Source organism: Anoplopoma fimbria, chromosome 14 (assembly GCF_027596085.1).
Source record: "Anoplopoma fimbria isolate UVic2021 breed Golden Eagle Sablefish chromosome 14, Afim_UVic_2022, whole genome shotgun sequence".
In the NCBI taxonomy this organism is placed as follows: Eukaryota; Metazoa; Chordata; class Actinopteri; order Perciformes; family Anoplopomatidae; genus Anoplopoma; species Anoplopoma fimbria.
Window position 1 is genome coordinate 11,055,099 of NC_072462.1, and position 20,966 is coordinate 11,076,064.

General features: G+C 40.4%; 1 protein-coding gene across 1 annotated transcript in view; it reads left to right on the forward strand.

Annotated features, from left to right (window-relative positions):
• dcc (DCC netrin 1 receptor) overlaps positions 1-20,966 on the forward strand; it is a 240,727-nt gene that overhangs the window by 107,000 nt on the left and 112,761 nt on the right. Inside the window, exons 6-7 of the mRNA XM_054612210.1 lie at positions 4,056-4,210; positions 5,333-5,453. Of these exons, the coding sequence (XP_054468185.1) occupies positions 4,056-4,210; positions 5,333-5,453 (276 nt within the window). The remainder of the gene's footprint in view (positions 1-4,055; positions 4,211-5,332; positions 5,454-20,966) is intronic.

Below are 20,966 nucleotides of genomic sequence, written 5' to 3' on the forward strand. Positions count from 1 at the left end.
TTTTCTATTTTAGTTTCTATTAGGCACCGGTGTTAATTTTACTTATTATACACTTTATATTTTTTACTCTTGTTTTTAATCTTTTGTTATTTTAATTTACCTTTTTCTATTTAAGTTATATTACCATATTTATTTACATTACTCTTAATGGTATTCTATTTTGCACTTTTGCATTTTTTTCCATTCTTTTGCATTCGTGCTGCACCATTACCTGCCTGCACCATTTATACAGGTCAGCAGGGCAGGACAACATTTCAACAGTGACAGAGACACAACTGTTGAAGCCATTTTGGAAGCACGTAGACATATTGTCTAACAAGTTTTTGCTTCATCTGGTCCGCCTTAATAGAGACTTTTGATAACATTTGGTTGCCAATCGATCGGAGCAGCCTCTTCAAAGAACATTTTGCTCTTACTGTGTATTCATCTGTTAACTTGGTTATTAATCCATTCGCTTTATCAATTCAAACTAATTTCCACAGCAATGTTTTTTTACTACCATGTCGTGCCCTTTATAGAAACTAATGTTGTGTTTTGGAGTGAACAAAGCTAAATTAGCTTATGCGTTAGCTTACAGCTTACATTTAGCCATTGCCATCTTGGCTTTTTGCAAACATTTAACGGAAGTTACCATATTTGGACTGGAGAGGATTGATGTAAAGATCCCTATCCTACCCATCACAGTAGCCCCGCCCTAAAGCATCCCCTGCTTTATGGTCTGTTTGACTCTAAATGGACCATCATTTACGAAATGAACATCATGTTGTATTGAAGACGACTTGAAACTAGAGATTGAGACCATAAACTCATGTTTACAATGTTTACTGAGGGAATAAATCAAGAGAGAAGTAGAGTCATTTTCTCATAGACTTCTATACAATCAGAGGAGTCGCCCCCTGATGGACATTACAGAGAATGCAAGTTTAAGGCACTTCTACATTGGCTTCACTTGTCACAACCGGAGTATGCCGCCTTCATCAGAATCAGGTTAAATCTAAGTTAAGGGGGGAATTTTTTTCTTTTTGTTAAGTTTAATTGGTAGTGACATTCTAGTCAAAGTTTTACTGAAATATGATGGCAGAAGTAGTGCATCAATTGCTGTTAGCACAAAACAATGAATACCTTTTCTTTGCAAACACAGTGTACTATGCAATTAGAAAACATAGAACATGATAAGCATATCGTATGGAACTGGAACACAACTGAACATGTGATGTAAAAACAGTTTTAACTTTGTATTTGTTAAGAGAAGTCGGGTGTTTTCCCATCACCTCATTGCATCCAGAGCTTTAACCCAGAGCAGCAACTACAGGACATGAGAAGAACTGCAGCCGAGCACACTTCTGCAACACTCGGCTTCATCTGATTGGTTCAGACGTGTCCTCCCTTGTCTCTGGTGATCAGTGTCTGGGACTGATTCCTGGACACGTGTAGCAGCCGGAGTTGTTTGTGCACATCTGTGTAGCTGTTGGCGTGGCAAGGGTGCAGCAGCTCGGGGTTTAAAGGAAATCGTTAGCTCTTAATTAGAGCATTACTGCAGTGATGAAGTTACACCACCAGGTAATGATGTATCGATGGGAGACACATACACAACTCACCTCCTCTGCTAACGTTCTACCTGTCCTTTCTCCATCTCTTTCCATTTCTTCCCCTTCATCCATCTCTCATCCTATTCTCATACCTTTTAGTTTATCTTTCATTCTGTTGTTTGCTCTATTCCACTATTTCCTGTTATCTTCCTTCCTGTTTTCTCTCTGCTTTCTCTTCATACTCTCCCCCTTCTACTCTTTTTGTCTTCCTTTCGGTATCTCTTTCTCTTCCTTCTCTTGTGTTCCCTCATTCAAACTTTCCCAAACTTCTATCTTTTCTCTTTCTCTGCCCTTTTCTGCTTTTTCATCTCCTCTTTGTCTTCACTTTTATACTTCCTCCTCATTCCTCTCCTCCTTTATTTTCTGATTTTCTTCCATTTTTGTTTCCTTCTTCCTTTTTTTTCAATCCCTCTGTAACTTCTCTTCTCAGGTCTTTCCTATCTTTTTCTTTTGCATTGTGTCCTTCCCTAATATCTTTCTTATTTTGATCCTCCTTCTTTCTTTACTATTTTTTCTCTTCTCCTTACCATTCTCCACCCATTTATCCTTTCTTTTATTTTCAATATACACACATATGGGAAATACTCATATGTCCGCTTACTTTTCATTTTATGTTTTAATATGTACCAGGGCTCAGGAAGCTGTGACATTGTGTGTAAAAAGCGCACGCTAAATGACTGTAATGTGTGTGTGTGTGTGTGTGTGTGTGTGTGTGTGTGTGTGTGTGTGTGTGTGTGTGTGTGTGTGTGTGTGTGTGTGTGTGTGTGTTCATTGACAGTTACAGGACGTTCTAGTGTGTGTTTGTGTGTGTGTGCCTGTGTGTGTGTTTGCTGTTGGGGAGAGAATGTTTGTTGTCTTGATGCTGACAGCGTTGCCACGGCGCTCACTGCCTTATGAGGCCCTGCAGGCTTCGTTCTCGTCCCCCGTTGAGGCTCAAAATGGCTTCTGCCTCATGTCTGCGCTCTTCTCAGCCGCGAGCTGCTGTCCACATCGTCAAAGACAACGTTCAGTGACAGCTGGAACATGGCAGTGACCTCTCCCTCCTCACCATCCTCGCCCTCCTGTTTACAGCGTAGTGAGCCTGTAGAAAGTCTACCAGCAGTCACTTCAGATCACAGACGGAAGACAGCTTTCATGGATGTTTTTGATATTTTAAAATCAATTAAAATCGGTCAGCATCACCCACTCCATTGATTATCAACAGGGTTGTTTCAGAACCATGGACAGCGGTGTTTGTTGTGTACAGAGGCTAGGTGTGCTGTCTGTGGAACTGAAACTGAAACAGAAAGATCATCAGACGGACAACAAAATGGTTTCTTTTTATGGTTGTAACAAAAGAGAGAGACAGAGCTGCAAGCCGCAAACAGCTGTTCCTACTCCAATCGTTCACAAACTGAAAATGTATTTAGCGCTCTGATCATATCTATAAACAGATTCTTCACTATAAGCATATGACAGAATACATTCATCAACATCTGAAAATGAAGCGTGGAGATTGGAATAAGTGCAGCAGACTTTGAGACAATCACCGTCCACGGCCGACCAACCAGCCAGACCTGCTGGACCAAACACCACCAAACTGCTTCAGAGAGGAGAGGGAGGAGAGCCGAGATGAAAGCTAAGCTAACCCAGCTAGGACTTGAGGCTACTCCACTACCCAGCATGCTGCTGGCTGTCTAATATAAAAATATGATGGATGAACGAAGTGGGAGGTCGGTGACTGTTGAGTCCACATCTTCACAGAGACCTGGACCAGACCCATAGTTAATCCCAGATCAAGCTGCACTAGACGGGTGGACAGCAGGACAGACGGGGGCTTTTTGTAGTTTGTAGTCCAGGTAGTATTGACCAATCACGTTCTAGCAAGCTTTGGTTGAATGCAGGTAAACGGTTTGTGTGGAGTGCAAAAGAGGCGGAAAGCAAAAGAAACTAAATGCTATCCCTGACCGTCTATCGTCTGATAATGATTTACTCTCAGCCCTAACTTCGGTCTGAAGTCGCTAGTCGGACGTAAGAAATGAGCAGCTTTTGGAATAGGAAGTGTTGGCCCGGATATCTGCTGGCTAACCAAAACCCCGGAGAGTAGGCCGCTTGTCCCCCTTGGGCTTAGTCGTCGTACAGGTAGCAGCCAGTTAGCTAATATTAGCTAAGTCAGTTAGCCTGGGTCTGTCAAAAAGTAAGAAGGTGTGGTTTTATGGAGGTTGTGCTGGTCTATTTCTTGGCCAGGAGAAGTGATTTCCAAGTCAGTGCTGGTTGCCTTGCATCCTGATGGTGCCCCCAAGAATGGAGTCACCTGATGAAAGAGAGGTTTTTGCTAGTTTAGAGCACAAGACCAATAACTAAGATTCTAAATACTGGTAATAAATATAATATGCCGTACTAAACATTTTAAAATATGTGTTAAACTGCATGGGAAATGGGATTGTTGCTCTGTTGTTTATATGTTGTTTTGTGTTTTTTCTGCAGTGCCTCCTCAGTTCCTGAACTACCCGACCAACACGTACGCCTACGAGTCCACGGACATCGAGCTGGAGTGTGCTGTGACGGGAAACCCGCCGCCGACTGTACGCTGGATGAAGAACGGAGAGGAAGTCATCCCCAGCGACTACTTCCAGATAGTGGTGAGTCACAGCAAACCCAGAAACTATACAGATAATCTCTAGATTTAAATCATAAAGTAACTTTTAATCAGTAAAATGTAAAATACCTCTGTGAGTGTGGAGAGAGTTGTTGATAGGAAAAAATATACAACTGAAATCATTATCTACAAAACCCATCCGTATAGCATTAATCAGGAATCAATATATTGAAAATAACTGTAATATTGTTATCTGTACAATGTTGTTACTATTGTGATAAAGACTTTTGAAAAAAGTAAGTAAAGTTAATTTTTCACTAATTCTTGAAACAATATTCATAAACCTTAATACAAAGTCACTCAGATAATAATCAGTCAACAGTTTTGATAGCTCTTATGCTACCATCTCAAGTCAATCGTTGCAAGGATACCTCAAAATGATCACAATGAACGGGCTCATCTCAGTCCTGATGGCCACAGATACCAGATTTATTTTACATTTTTTGTCAGAGCAGTGAGTTATTTATTGCTGTCGGGATGTAATGAGAATGTTAACAAATACAACAAAATATTGTTTAAGAAGAACATTACCAATTTAACAGCAAACGCGATCAGAATTTAATACTTAATAAAAAAAGCATGTTTGTCGGAAAGAGAAAGTAAGAGCAGCACAGTGGTGAGTATATCACTCCTAATCTGACATGAGGACATAATACGATAATCTGGATATAATTTCTAATCTGTTATCCCATAATCTGCAATAAAGAGATAACACACGCACACACACACACATACACACACACACACAGTCGTGGTTTCATGATTTTTGGGGACATTACATTGGCTAACGTTAATTTCCTGGAGATTTACCCGAACCCTACCAGCCTGTTCTAACCCTTACCCTCACTTTTCCTAAATCTAAAACCATACCCTAACCTTAAATCAAGTGTTTACTCTAAAATGTCATGATCTACAATGAGGTCCCCACATTGTGACTGTGTGACAGATAAACCCACCCACACATCCACACATCCCCTTACTCTCTCCCGTTTTTTGTGATGGTTTTGTTAAATGTGTGTAACTTGTTTGTTTAACGGTTTAAGCCAGGTTTTGTGATATACTTTTGAGAGCCTTTATTGACACGTTGTATGTGTCTGTTATTCAGGACGGCAGTAACCTGCAGATTTTGGGTTTGGTGAAGTCGGATGAAGGATTTTATCAGTGTGTAGCTGAAAATTCAGCCGGCAGCTCGCAGGCGATGGCTCAGCTGCTCCTCCGAGAACCAGGTAGGAACACACACAAACACACACACACACACACATACACACAGCTGATACATGTGGTGTCCCTCTCGCTTCTCATTGATATAAAACAACCTGCTATCACCACCTGTTGTCTTCATGCCTGTCGTGACATCATCTCCTCTCCGAACACGCTGTATTTCCTGAGACATCACATCTGCACAGGTTCATTTGTAACCTTCTGTGGTCAGTTTTATTCTTTTTCTCACGTCGGGTTGCAGTAGTGAGCCTTGTAAATCAATGAATTCCTGTTTATATATAGTGTGAAAATCAGAGTATGAACTCAACAGTGTCTGACTGGTGCACTTCCTATTGCATGTTGTAAGTGCAGATAGTATATTGTTCTGACAGCAAAGTAGAACGTTTTTAATATTTACCTTTTGTACTGTAATGCTTATGTTGCAATTTACATGATCAATCAGATCGTAATGAGAGCGATCTGGCTTGATATTTTAAAGCTGAAAACCACTGAAGGAGATTGCATTAACCCAAGTACAAACATTTGCCACATGTCCTCTAATAAATACTGAAAACAGAGAAAAATATCTAATGGCAAAAATGAATTTTGTTGTTGCATCAATTATTTAAATTATTTCGCATTATTACCACATATATCTCATAATAATGATTAATAATGAAGTTCAAGTTTTGTAAGTCATTATTAAGAGTTATTGAAGTAGTAATTTTGTGTTATTGAAGTCTTAATTAAGAGTGATAATTACTGTTTAAGTTTTAGAGTAGGATTTGTCGGTCACGGTTTTATTGCGGTTATTGAGGTTAAAAAAATATTTTTTCCACTCTCCTATTAGCCACTTTTATTTATATTTGCTTTTTTTCTGCTCTGTCTCTGCTACTTTTGTAACTTCTTCATGGCCAATGATCTGGCACCTGGCCGCTACGTTTTCACAGAGGCTGCCGACACCAAGAAACATCCCGAATACAGGGAAAAGAAAAGAAAAGAAAAGAGAGCATACAGGCTGAGGAAGAATCCCTGTGAATACAGACACTGCCACTCACTTGTAGGGATGATTTAGAGGGATTATGTGCCTTTGAATTAGGGAGGTCATAATAACATGTTATATGTTACAGGAATAAAGTGTCATGCATATGAGTTATGGCATTCTTAACCACTAAAGTCATAATTAAAACTGATAATTACAAAAAAAACGTGTCTGAGCAGCTTTAGGTGACAAAGGAGGACATAAGGAGACCTCTCCTTAGATTTACGTTGACTGCTCCCAGTTCTGCCTCATGTCACGTGCTTCCATTTCTGAATGACATCACAAGATGAACTTGAGCTCAACAATGAGCCATGACTCACCATGAGGAGGATGTTTCAGTCGGACTGAGAGAACAGCCGGAGTCTGGATTTGGCCGTTGTTTGTTTTGTTGTGTTGTTGTTTGTGTTGGGTTAAATTTCAGTTAGTCATGTGGTCTGACAGCAGTGACCACCATCTGATACACACACATACATACACACACACACCGACACACGCACACACACACACACACACACACACACACACACACACACACACACACACACACACACACACACACACACACACACACACACACACACACACACACACACACACACCGACACACACACACACACACACACACACAGAGACATGAAGATGTGCTCAGCCAGTCTGCAGAACACCTGAGTCAGCGCGATAGAATCACTTTGCATATAAATGAACCAGCAGCTGTGTGTTTGTGTTTTTGTGTGCGTGTGTGTGTGCGTGTGTGTGTCTGTGTGTGCGAGGATAAAAAAGGGCAAGGGACATTGATTGCAGTTATATTCACACTGTATATTATTAGGGTTGTGATCCTGTTTATGTGAAACCGGGCTAATCCATATTCAGTGATATCCATAGCCGATAATATCGCTGCCCGGTGCTGCTGTTTGCTGTCGATGCAAAATCTCTTTTACATTAAGAGCCTCCCTGCAGTTGGGGGCGAAATATTTTCCCTCTCTGCAATGCTTTTATTGTGAAATATGACGAAGAAGAGAGTGGATAAAGTGTTTTTTGATCCAACAGAAAACTCTACCTGGATGACCATCATGTGTCTAAACTAAGTAATTTGTTAATCCGCTAATCCACTGTGTTACTGACCAACTAAAATAAGTAATTTACCACCTATCTCACTGACCAACTAACTTATCAACATGGAAACTATTTAATCACAAATCTACCTAACTAACTAACAAACTGACAGATGAACTAGCACCTAGACAGCTAATCAACAACCAAAGTAAGGAAATTACAGATATGTAATCGTCTGAACTGACAAACATACTCATTAGCTTACTAAGTGTATGATTGACTAACTTGTAAACTAATCAACTAACTAACTAACTGATTGACGTACTTGTTAGCAGCAATATTAGCCAGCTAATTAAGTTCTGTCACCTGACCATTGTTATCAAACCTGGACTTTCTTTCTTTCTCTCCTTATTTCTTTCTTTCTCTGGTTCTGTTAGTATTTCTTTCTTTCTTTCTTTCTTTCTTTCTTTCTTTCTTTCTTTCTTTCTTTCTTTCTTTCTTTCTTTCAAAGCCTCTCTTTCTTTCTCTTTCTTTCTTCTTTATCTCCTTTCTTTCTTTCTTTCTTGCTCTCCCTTTCTTTCTTTCTCAATCTTTTTCTCTCTTTTTTCTATCCTTTCTTTTTCTCTTTCTTTCTTTCTCTCTTTATTTTGTCCTCTTTCTTTTGCTCCTTTCTTCCTCCCTCTCTTTCTTTCTCTTCCTTCCTTTCTTTCTTTCTTTCTTTCTTTCTCTCCTTCTCATTTCTTTCTTTCTCTCCATGTCTGTCTTTCTCAGAATCTCTTTCTTTCATTCTCTCCATCTCTCTCTCCATTTCTTACTTTCATAGCCTTTCTTTCTTTCTCTCTCTTTCTTTTTCTTTCTTTCTTTCTTTCTTTCTTTCTTTCTGTCTTTCTTAACCTCTCTTTCTTTCTTTCTTTCTTCTTTCTTTCTTTCTTTCTTTCTTTCTTTCTTTCTTTCTTTCTTTCTTTCTTTCTTTCAGTCTGTCTCGGCTTTAATCATTGTTCAGTGTGTTGACTCTCCCCTGAGCCAGTGGCACAGATGGACATTAAGAGGGTCAGATGGTTGGTGTTATCGCTTGGTTACTATCGCCACGGGAACCGAGCATCCCAGCAGGCTCACAGCGGCCAATCAGACATTCCCACGAGAAATCACGGCGGGAGTGTGTGTGTGTGGATGTGTGTGTGTGATTGTCAGCATAACACCTTGTTACCCTTGGCGATGCCAGGCCTCTTGATACTTGGAGTGACTCTTCAGACACACACGCACACACACTCACTCACACATACACACAATTATACTTGCATACTTAAAATCCCTCCAACATACATTTACACAAATCCATCATTCACTCAGCGCAAACACACACACACACACACACACACACACACACACACACACACACACACACACACACACACACACACACACACACACACACACCTACACCCACACCCACCCACACACACACACACACACTCACTCACAGTGTGGCGTCAGTTTAGATTGGTTTCATTAACGCAGTTGGTGATGCTCACATACCGGGTCTTAACAGCTCATATAGATTTTGTTTGTCATTTTTATTCTCCCTTGTTGCTAGTAATGTAACCCTCACTGGCTTCCCACTTTAAAACACAGCCAGTTCATCAGAAGGCTGTTATAGTCAATTGAAGAAATAGTAACATCATATATTTATTCAAGCAACATGACAGACGTTAAGATAACTGCTCCATGCAGTTATCTAGAGCAGCTTCTGTGACAACTGAAAATTATGTAGACCTGACAAATAGGTCATTCACTGCTGATTAGAGCAGATTAAGATGATTAAGATGCATCGCTATCTTCATTTTTCAATTTTATTTCATTATGTCATTATGTCATTTTTAGTTAAAGCTTCAATGAGGAACTTTTTTTGTTGATTTTGGTGGTCCCTCTGGACAGAAGAGGTATCATTTATTGGGACCAGAGTCCCCTTTAGAAAACCTCTCTTTTATACCGCAGCAGGGTCTGACCGCCTGACCCCGCCTAGTCTGGGTTCTGTTTTTTCTCATGGCTCCTGGAGGAGGAGAAGCAGCTTCTTCCCAGGCACAGAGCTCTCGATCTCAAACTGCAGGTCGAAGGCGGTAGCTGTGCACTGAAATAAAAATCCATGTGGTTCAACTTAAAGTTCAATTTCTGCCTTTCAGTTTCAAGTAAAGTCTGATCGGATTTTCAAATTGTTTCAACTCATGATTTTGAGTTTACTTTAGCTTTGGATTACTCGCTCTAAGTTGACATGATCGTTAGTACTTGTTGATTTAACTTAGCAATGCAAGCTCATTATGCATTTGGGTTTATTTGTCCCAACTAGTGATTTCAACTCTCTTGTTTTAGTTAAAAGGAACTTTTGACATTATTTTCCTAGTTAAGATTTCCTAAAAGTATGTGTTGTTTCAAATGACAAATTATAATTCAAAACACCATGTCTTGAGGCAAAAATCTCATGGAGGAGGAGCAGCTTCTTCCCAGCCATGGAGCTCTGGGCCTCCTGCTGGAGCTCATACTACAGGTCAAAGGCTGTGGTTCTGTCAGTGATTGGCTGCTCTCTTCCACACAGTCTGAGCTGATGGAGTTTCATGGCGAACCCTCAAGATTTTGTCAGATTTTCGTGCAGAATGCGACCTTGGTGCCCCCGATGATAAACATTAGTTTAGTATAGCTATATAGAAACAGGCAATCCTCTCTCCGATGGTCTGTTGAATGGAGACTGTTTCATTATCAGTTAAAAGTTCCTCACAGTTACTTTAAGGACACTAAAACCATACTTTATCATTTTGTATAAAGCGGTGTGTGTGGTCTGGTGTCAGAGAGCTAGATTGTGTGTTTGTTAATATTCATTCCCGAACAAAAGACATTCTCTCTCTCTCTCTCTCTCTCTCTCTCTCTCTCTCTCTCTCTCTCTCTCTCTCTCTCTGTTTTACAGTCTCATCAGTCCTCTCTTGTGCTCCGCTGCAGTGCGGTTTCAGTCAAATCCTGGTCTGGATCTGATCTAAAATCTGGATCAGGATTTTAAACCCTTAGACCACTGATCTGATGTCAGTCTGTGGTTCAGGTCCTTCTTCCTGAACGCCCCCTGTCTCTTCCATGTGTCTCTCTTTTCTTTTCTTTTTTCCCGTCCTCCTTCCTTTCTCTCTCGGAATCTCATTTTGGACAGCGGTGGTTTATCTCTCCATCACCCCTCTGTCCCGTCTCTCTTTTCCTTTCATCTTTCATCCGTAACAAAAAATGAGTGAGGTGAATGAATTTAGGACTAGGACTGTGTTTGTTTGTGTGTGCGTAAAGGTCTGAATTGCAAATGTATAAGGCTGCTTGAAGGTCAGGACACACACACACACACACACACACACACACACACACACACACACACACACACACACACACACACACACACACACACACACACACACACACACATCTATCTGTCAATTTATCTATCTATCTTCTTTTTCTTTAATTATCTCCTCCCTCCTTCTGTCTGTCCTCATTAGTATTTTTTTTCTTGTTTCCTTCCTTCCTTCCTACCTTCCTCCCTCCTTGAGTAACTTGCAGCAGTTTGTCGGCGTGCTGTCTTCAGTGAATGTGAAGTTGTTTCTGTTTGACCTCAATGTGTCCCAATAGAAAGCATGTGTCTTTACTCTCTGGCACTCTGTCCACACTCTTCCTGTTATCGTTTAATTTATCTCTCTTGTCTTTTTTAAATGAACCCATCATGTAATTTGACCTTCTCATTGTCTGACTCACAAGGCAATGTAATTGCTAATATAATACAATCATGATGATATTAGAGTTGGACTTCTGTTGGACTAAGACATTTTCTTCTTGACCCGTCGCAAAACACAGACTATATGGAGTATGATCATGTTGAAAAATGGTTATTGTGCTTTCATATTATAATGGTAGCATGACAAAACCCAATACGAAAACCCATCATCGTTATTATGATTTATTATGTTTCCATCTTCATAAGATGTCCTCACCTTCATTTCTTGATAGGCACTAACTATCTTTGCTATTTATTTGGAGATGGTTGTTTCCCCTCTCTCCATGTCTGCCTACACTTTCTCATTCTGACTAGCTTATGGTTTCTCTGGAGGAGATGGTTTGATGATGAAATAGTGGATTTTTTACTGATCACTTTTAAAGCATGTCTGGGTCTGGCCCCAGTAAATAGATAGAGGAAATGTTGACCCCTTATGAGCCAGCTCGCAGCCTTAGAAGCTGGGGTGGGTCCCTTCTGCTTGTTCCAAAGTCGAGGCTAAAAACTAAAGGTGACCATGCTTTTGCCATCAGGACCCCTCTGCTTTGGAACGAACTGCCTGAGAAGATAAGGCTAGCAGAATCAGTGATCCTTTTTAATCACTTCTCAAAGTACTGCTCTATTTTATTATTGACATTATCATTATATTTTACTAAATTATTTAATTTATTGTATTTATTTTTCCCATAGTTTTGTTGCATAACTTTCAGACTTTACTAACCCCAGTTGTATAAGGAGCGTAGTCACGTTAAGTAACAAAGATACTTATCTAAACCCAGACCACAATCTATTTTCTAAAACCTAATTTAGTATATTTGTTGTGCAAGTCAACCTAAAATCTAAGTAAAAGTAAGTTTATTTTGAAAATACTTTCCCTTTACCTGAAATGTCCAAAGCTGACTCTAGAGGGGGAACCTAGAGTGTCATAGTTTGAAGCTCAGGGTCACTGACCAAGCGTCCGTATTTTCACCGGTTGGAAATGAGAATGTGTTGAAATATTCTAGAATATGACCCTCGACTTCCTACTGTAATCTCGTCATGCTTCAACTATACGCTATAAACAGTAGCAGTCTGTTGCTGATGGTACATTATTCCAGTGAGTGGCCTGTTTTCTTTACAGCATCAGCTCTTGGTTGTGGAAGAGCCATATTATCTACTGTCACTTGTCCAGCTTTGTAAAAGTGTGTATTCTCATTAAACGTTATTCTTGGGGGAAAAAATATATTATTTGGCTCTTTTAGAACACATGATTCAACGAAGAAAGCTGCAAGACTGAAGACCAGCCTCTGCTCCACCTTCAGTCATGACTCAGGATTTCCTCACCTCCTGTCTGAATGAACAGTACAGGACCCCCTGTAGAAAACAGCTCTACAGCTTTCAGCTCGCTGCCATTCGACCTATCGCACAATCCCCCTGGCGGATATAGTTAAAGATGTAGTTTTTGGTTCCACCCAAGCAGCAAGTGAAGCCAATGTGGAAGTGTCTTATACGTACATTCTCTTTACTGACCATCAGGGGGCGACTCCTCTGGTTGTATAGAAGTCTATGAGAAAATGACCCTACTTCTCACTTGAGTTATTCCCTTATCCCTTCAATACAGCATGATGTTCATTTAATAAATTATGGTCCATTTAGAGTCAAATAGACCATAAAGCAGAGTATGCTTTAGGGCAGGCTCACTGTGATTGACTACCACAGCCATATACGGCGTCTCTATGTCACTCCCCAACTTTCTATATATGGTAACTTCAGAAATCGCCGAACTCTCCAAACTCGAGGCTTCAAAATATCAGTCCACAAACCAATGGGTGATATCACGATGATACGTCCACTTCTTATATACAGTCTATGGTTCCACCTTTAGGCTCAGGAGCTTCTTAAGTTGCTCTTTAACCGAACAGCAGTCTCCAGTTACGATACTTTTGTTAAACTCCATTACAAGACATGTATATGACTTCACCTTTAAAGACAAGTCATGCAGTTAAGTTCTGAACTATTTGAAGCTCCAGATCCTCCTTAATAGTCCAGATGGGTCAAAACCAAACATTGTGCAGCCGCCTTAGTGTGGTAAACAAGCAAGAGTGAAACCTATACATAATAGACCCGCCCATTTTACGTATAATGTTGTCGATATGATTTGACAAAAAAACATGAAGTTAGGAATTTTTTTCTTCTTCACATTTCCAGAGTGATTTACATTTCCCAAGGATATTATTTCTCTCATTATCCACCTGAACAACGATGCTCCTCATGGTTTTTCAAGTTTTGTTCACTATTAAAGTGGTAGTAGCTGTTCATCCATGGCTACTGGGCAAACAGCTTATAGATAATTTAGCCTACTTTTAGTGGTGCCAACAGCTAACTCACTCACTTATGATCAGCCTAGGAATACAAATGAATGCATTTTGATTTAATGTTATTTATTTATTTATTTATTTTCTTCTCACTTTCTTTCTCCCTTTTTAAAAATTGTATCATTATTTTATTAATTTCATGCTTTCTTCTTATGTTAATACACCCCTAATGGAAGGTTACGTTTGCAGAGAGAAAGAGGGAGAAAGAGATAGTCACCCCAGATCTTTTTCAGGCGGCTGGAGGAGGAGAGGTAGAGGGAGGATCAGGATGGATGGAGAAGGATAGACTGAAAAAGAGAGGAGGAGGAGGCGGAAGAACAGAGAATGAGGAAAAGGAGAGAGGATAAGAGATTTTAGAAAATGAAATCGCCCCAATACAATTCTGTGGAAAAAAGTAGAGGGAGGATGTGGATGAATGGAGGGAGAGAGAGGGAGAGGGAAAAAAAGAGAGAGTAAGCGACGGGAGGGTCAAGCGAAGGGCAGGGCGAGTAAGAGAGAGAGGAGGAAGTGTGTCAGCCATGACAGATTTGTATTCCAGAGTGAGCGTCTGACCTTACGCAGACACACACACACACACACACACACACACACACACACACACACACACACACACACACACACACACGCACGCACCTTATCTCTCACACACAGAGAAACGCTTTACTCCGTCACCTCCGCTCCCTCCATACACACACACTTTACTCTACCCCCACTCTACAACAGGAGTGTGTGTGGAGGTGGGGGGGACTCTGTCTGTTGCCATGGTGACGGCAGCCTCCTCTCCTCTCCCATCGTCTATCTTGTGAGGACCAGATGATGATGATGATCAGGATGATGTGTGTGTGTGTGACAGGTATCGATACATATTAAGTGTTTGCCTGAGAGCGTAAGGAAGAAGATCAGTGTGTGTTTGTGTGTGTGTGTGTGTGTGTGTGTGTGTTCTGACCATTTTCTCATTCCAAAACACAATGGAAATATGAAAATACAACTCACCTCCGCTCTTCACAGCATCAATTTCCTGTTCACACATTGACTGAGTGATTCCCATGATCATAAAATAAACAAAAAAATATATATATATGTAGGTAAGGTAGCAAGATTAATAAGAAAAAAAGCCATTTATATGAAACCTAAATATTTTTAGGTATTTCTCTTCTTTTGTGTGTGAATTCAGTTGAGTGTCCAGACCCATCAATAAGTCTGCTAGGACGCTGCATTCATGCTCAAAGTTTAGGATAGGAAGTGAGCCTCTGAACGCAGTGCTCAATGTCGGTTCCAAACTGTTCCGGATGTTCTCACTGTTCATAGCGTTACCAGTACCAAAAAGTAACGCATTGTAATTTCTGTACAATACATGTAATCAGTTTGTATTTAATTCTGAGCCAGGAAAGGTGACGTAGTTCAAAGAGCTGCACAGTCTGTGTATAGAAAGGAGGTTGAGGTAGACGGGTGGGTCAAACAAACACAGGACTATCACTCAGGAATCCCGTGTGACATAAAAGAGTTGATTTATTTGTCACGCAACGACTGTTCATAAGTAACGCCTATTCCTTAGTTATTCCTACTCAAACTACCATCTCTCCCTACACTTTACCAAGTAGGTTTGTTGCCTCAACATGCAGAAGCTTGCTGTACAACGCTGGAAACATAGCAAAACAACTAAGATATAATACAAAGTGCTGTATGAAGACATATTGAACTGCTGGATTTGGGAGATCTGACCTCCATTAATTATTTAATTGGGAACACTTTAGATCCAACAATTTAGCTTTAATAAGCAATGTGTTAACAATTAATAGATAGGTTATAACAAGCTACACCCAACAGTAATGTAATGATGTTTTTACTTATATTTTTGTCAACAAATATCTTTACATTATACACCAATAATTTGCATTCCGATAAGAAACTGTTGAATGTGTTTATAGTTTGGGGCCTTTTCATGAATGTAACTTTTAGCTCCGTTTTTGGTCTCCACCACTTCTCGAGGAAATCATATGTCTCTTTAGCTGCTAAACGCTCCACTAGCTAGAAGCTATATTTGTAGCAGGTAGTGTGCAAAAGCTTAAAGCTTAAAAATAAAAACGCATGAATACTTCCACAATATCATGTGCATATAATCAACGCTGTAGTACAAATCAGTGCCTGGATGAAGTTTTCTTCAGAGTGTTCAGAATGTTCTACTCCAAAACTTTCCTTTCTATGTCCTCAACCACCTCCCTCTCCTCTTTATCTCTCTCTCTCTCTCTCTCTCTCTCTCTCTCTCTCTCTCTCTCTCTCACACCTCCTCATTCTCCCTCCCCTTTTGTCCTCCACGTCTTTCTGCTGCTCTCCATGTCCCTCCTCCTGACAGACAGATTTTGAGTGACTCTCTGCCTTGCCTCCAAAACAACAAAACAAATCAAAACACGGCAGCGATCTGTCTGCAGTCATTTCCATCCACAAGCGAGCGGCAACCCAATTCTCTTATTATTATTGAAAAAACTGTGACTAAAATGAAAATTTCTATTTCTTATACATTTATCTATTTCTTGTGCACACACAAAGTTATTTCTGTGTCCATCAGAAATGTATTTGTCAATCTTATTTATCTTTTTATGTGGGTTTCGTTCACATATGTATATAATGATACCTACTTCTGTGTGTATTGACAAACCATTTTTATGTAAGGAGGCATTTACATATAAATCACAAAAATATTCTGGGGGAATCCTTCTCTGGGCATTCACTAACATTGAGAATGATCCGACCCCATACATCAAGACCTGGTCCTGGAGACACCCCCTGTAGCATGAACTACCATAGAAGAAGTTTGTCTCTACTTTGCATGGTGTTTATAATTCTGTCTGTCTGTGGTCAGATTTTGTCACCATGATAGCGTCACAGCTGTGAAATATGCAGAAAAAGGTGGAGTTTGACAATGGCAGTGGTCTGAGCGAGAGGGGTTAAAGGGCCATCGGTCCCCCAGCTCTGAACTCTACTGGCCCCATGTGGCTTTTTTGCTGGTGTGATCCTACGAACGAAGATGGGTTCCTCACTTTTGTTACGTAACTTACGTACTTTACTGACACTAAGTGTGTAAGTTAAGTAACGAACAGAAACCAACACTCCGTCCCTGAAACTTGCAAAACTGTCGCTAGAGTGGAACCTAGAGCGTCATACTATGAAGCTTAGGACAACCGATCAAGAGTATTTGACGAGTTGGGAATGAGAAAGTGTTGCTTCAGCTAATGCTAAAAGCTTTATTGACTCCTCTCAGTAACTCCAGCGTCAGCCCACACATCACTTTCTAACATGAGAAGCTACGTTTGTTGTCGGCATATTTTATCATTTCTACTGCTCACTTTGAAGACTGCTAAAGCAGTCCTCTGGAATCATTCACACGGCAGGCATGTTTTATTTACATTTTTAAACTTTGAACTATTAATATTGTCAGTGATTTACACTTGCATGCATAGACTGTCAATGAAAAAGGCATTTTCACTGTATTATATTAACATTTTTCCCTTTTTTCTGGTGGATTTATAAAAATTGAATATTTTTTCTACCTTGAAGTGTTCTTTTAAGATATTCTGAGTGATTCTGATTGAAGATTTGTAAATGGGCATTTGTGTGAGAGGCTCTTTCAGTTTTTTCTTAGGTTTTGGCATTCTGGCAGCTTTATACTCTGTTAAATTAATTAATCAGATTTATGAGTTTGTGCTTTGAAAGGATTGCATGCATGTAGGATGAGGACAGTGCTAAACAAACAAAGTATAAATGCATAGAAATTCCCAACCAAAATCAAATTCCGCATAAAAACCCACAACCAAGAAAGAGGGAGAGATGGAAGAGGGAGGGAAATATTTATCTCCTCTCCTCTCGTAGCAGTTTTTGCGACGTCGGCCTCTATTGATCGGAGAAAGTGGAAGGTCATCCATATACTGTGTTTGTGTGTGTGTGTGTGTGTGTGTGTGTGTGTGTGTGTGTGTGTGTGTGTGTGTGTGTGTGTGTGTGTGTGTGTGTGTGTGAGAGAGTTCGTCCTCGCCTATCGATTGGCTAGAGGTTGGAGGTTTGTACCTCACCGCCTACGCCTAAACATGTCGCCCCGCTGTGTGTGTGTGCATGTGTGTGTGGGTGTGTGTTGTCACTTCCAACATTGATCCCTTTGTGATGAAACACCTTCCCATCAGCCCCTTCATCATCACTCAGAAGGAGGAGGAAGAAAGAGGAAGTGTGTGTCTGTACGTCCTCTTCACGTATTGAACGAATCCCGCTGTTCAAAGAGAGCAGAGTTCAAAGAAATGTAAAAAGAAAAATATTTCACTCCCTCTGTTTTCAAATTCAATGCAGTTCAGCTGCTCTCTGTTGCTGTGGAGGTTCATCCGTCACAGCCCTTGGTCATTTATCCAGGGCCGTGGATAATTCCTGGACACCTGCAGCTCTTGGTTTTCTAAACACAGGGCAGTGGGTAATCCCTGGACGAGTGCATCTTGTGCTCATTTAGACAGTGAAGGTGGAGGGGGGTGAAATTTCTGGATGATTGTAGTTTGTTCTTATTTATACAGAGCAATGGATCATGTCTTGACACCTCCAGCTTGTGCTTGTTTATACAAGGTAGTGGATAATTTCTGGACTGCAGCTCAAGCTCATTTATACCAGTCAGTGCATTGCTCCCTGACAGCTGCAATTTGTGCTCATTTGTACAGGCCAGTTGATAAGTTCTGGACGACTGCAGCGGACTGCTTGTTCTTGCGTGCTTGTGTTCGTTTACACAGGGCAATGGTTAATTCCTGGATGACTGAAGCTCCTACTCATTTGCTGAGGGCAGGGGGATCAGCAGTTGTGTTATTAGCATTGAATGTCTGTCCTGTCTTGTCTTTACAGATGCAAGCCTCGCCTTAGTGTGTTTGCAGCAGCAAGTGGGAGAGCAAACAGGTTTTGACACAGTGACTATCTGTTCCTCAAAAGGTTAAATGCCAACAAATGTGGATCGAATATTCTGTTTCATAAAAACATGTTGTGAGTTTTGGAAATTATTAGATCCATCTTTTTTAAAATCAATTTACAGATTTGGACATGGGGTGGCGGCAGCAGCTCTTGCCGTTTTTAGAAACTAATATACAGTAAAAACTTTCTTAATGCATTTATAAAGGATTGTCAATGCACATGACGCTGATGAATGATTTTTCCATCTTTGCTCGGACATATGACTTCTCTTGGCCGCTTCAGTTTCGTTCTGCTGCCACATTGAGACCAGACTCACATGACTCTCTGAACGTGGGATTTTTCTTCTGCACCAGTGGCACAGTTGCACACACTCCAAGGTCTCCAGTCGGCTTTCACATTTTTCCTTTATTGTTAATATAATTTGGTCAGTAATAGAATTTTGTGTTAATGCAAACTCTGCGGTGGAACATTCCTGGATGTCTGGAGCACCTGCTCCTTTACATGCTTATTTATAGTGGTGCTCAATCAAAGAAATAGATGCATTTGGTCAAAAATATTAGAGATACAGAGATTTTAGAGATACAATTTTAGTTCAACCGAGTCGCACCACAGCTTTTTCCATTCCACCATTCTTTGTCCAGTAGCTTACCTGGAAACCACACGGCTCCCAAAAGTAGATCCAAAGAATAAGGGAGACTCTTTATCTGCTTTTTTTGTCTGTTCTACACAGGAGGTGCTCACATTATTATATGAAAATACATTTTCAAGTCCAGTTTTAAGCCTCCGGTGACAAATATACACATGATGCTGTCTATTCTTCTCAATAACAGAATATAAAATAGTTTCTGCGTCACCAGATAAATTTTACTTTTCATTAAAAGTTTAATCATATCAACCAAGAACTCAAACTTTCGCTATGATTATAATTTGTTTTATCTCAAGCTGTCAGTCCATGAGTTTTGTAGTTTTAAAATATTCAAAACATGAGGTATTAAAATGTAGAGTGAGATAAGAGGTGAAGGCTTCACATCTGGTAGAAAGCGGAGATAGGGAGAATCTAAGGCAAAAAAAACATGAAACATGAAAACATATCAATGAGATAAAGCGGTCTGTTTTCACGTTACCCTCTGGGACACCAGGCAGCAAAGATCCGTCATATGATTTAGTCCTAATACATTTATACACTCTTTCTGAACTACTACTCTTTACATTGTTATAAAATTATAATGAGCCTTTCTCTGGGTCCAAAACTTTGGGTCAGTCTCTTAACTGAAACAGTGACCAATTTGAATGACTAAATATAGCAGTTTAGCCCGCATTAGTCTCTTTTAGGTCAGCTTACGTAGGCCATAGGAGACCGGCGCATTTAAATGCAGTCAGTTAAAACTTTGACTGTCATCGCCAGTGATCTTTCAATGAGATGACGGCTGTCTGTGATAACACCTGAAAGTGACCAATGATGGACAATACACCAGTAAAACATTTCACAACTCATCAACTCATAAAATCAAGTATTTGCAAAATACTGCAAATGCCCGGTGCATTTTGAAGGAAACATAATTTCTGCCTGTGTTATGTTTTGAGTAGCCTTAAACCTTAAAAATATTCATGCTTTAGTAACAGGCTGAAATTGTAGGGAAACAAATACATAGCAAGTGATTTTTTTCAAGTAAGAATAATTTATATAGATTACATTACATTACAGTCATTTAGCAGATGCTTTTAGCCAAAGCGACCTACAATCAGTAGTATATTACATATCATTCACCCATTCACACACTGATGACAGGCTACCATGCAAGGTGCCACCATCAGACTCTAACTAACATTCATGCAACATCCAGTCCACACCGATGGCAAGCCTTCGGGAGCAACTTGGGGTTAAGTGTCTTGCCCAAGGACACATCGACTGCCGAAGCCGGGTATCGAACCACCGACCCTCTGATTGGAGAACTACCTTGCTCTCCACTACGCCACAGCCGCCCCCCGCTGATGTATTTTAAAGGAGACAGTTCCTTTTCTTTGCTGACGATACACTAATATTTGCAGCTGCACTATGGGAGAGTGGTATTTTGGATCTTTGGTTTGTTATGTTGGGATGAATGTCAGCAGACTAGTAGTGTGTTAACAGCACTCTGGAGTGTATTTAGGTGTATCACGGTGGTCCACACTCAGACCTTGGAATATTACTCAGAACCACTGATTATTACAGGCTGATCATACTGTTAGCTCAGCTCTCCAAGGTCACCCCGGTGTGGGTTTGGGTTATTTTTGGCTCTGATGAGGGCCTCAGAGTTCGGTGTGTGAGCTGTGTTTTCTGCTTTCACAGTAAAAAAAAAAACCTTCAGGGCTCCAGACACAGAAAATGCCA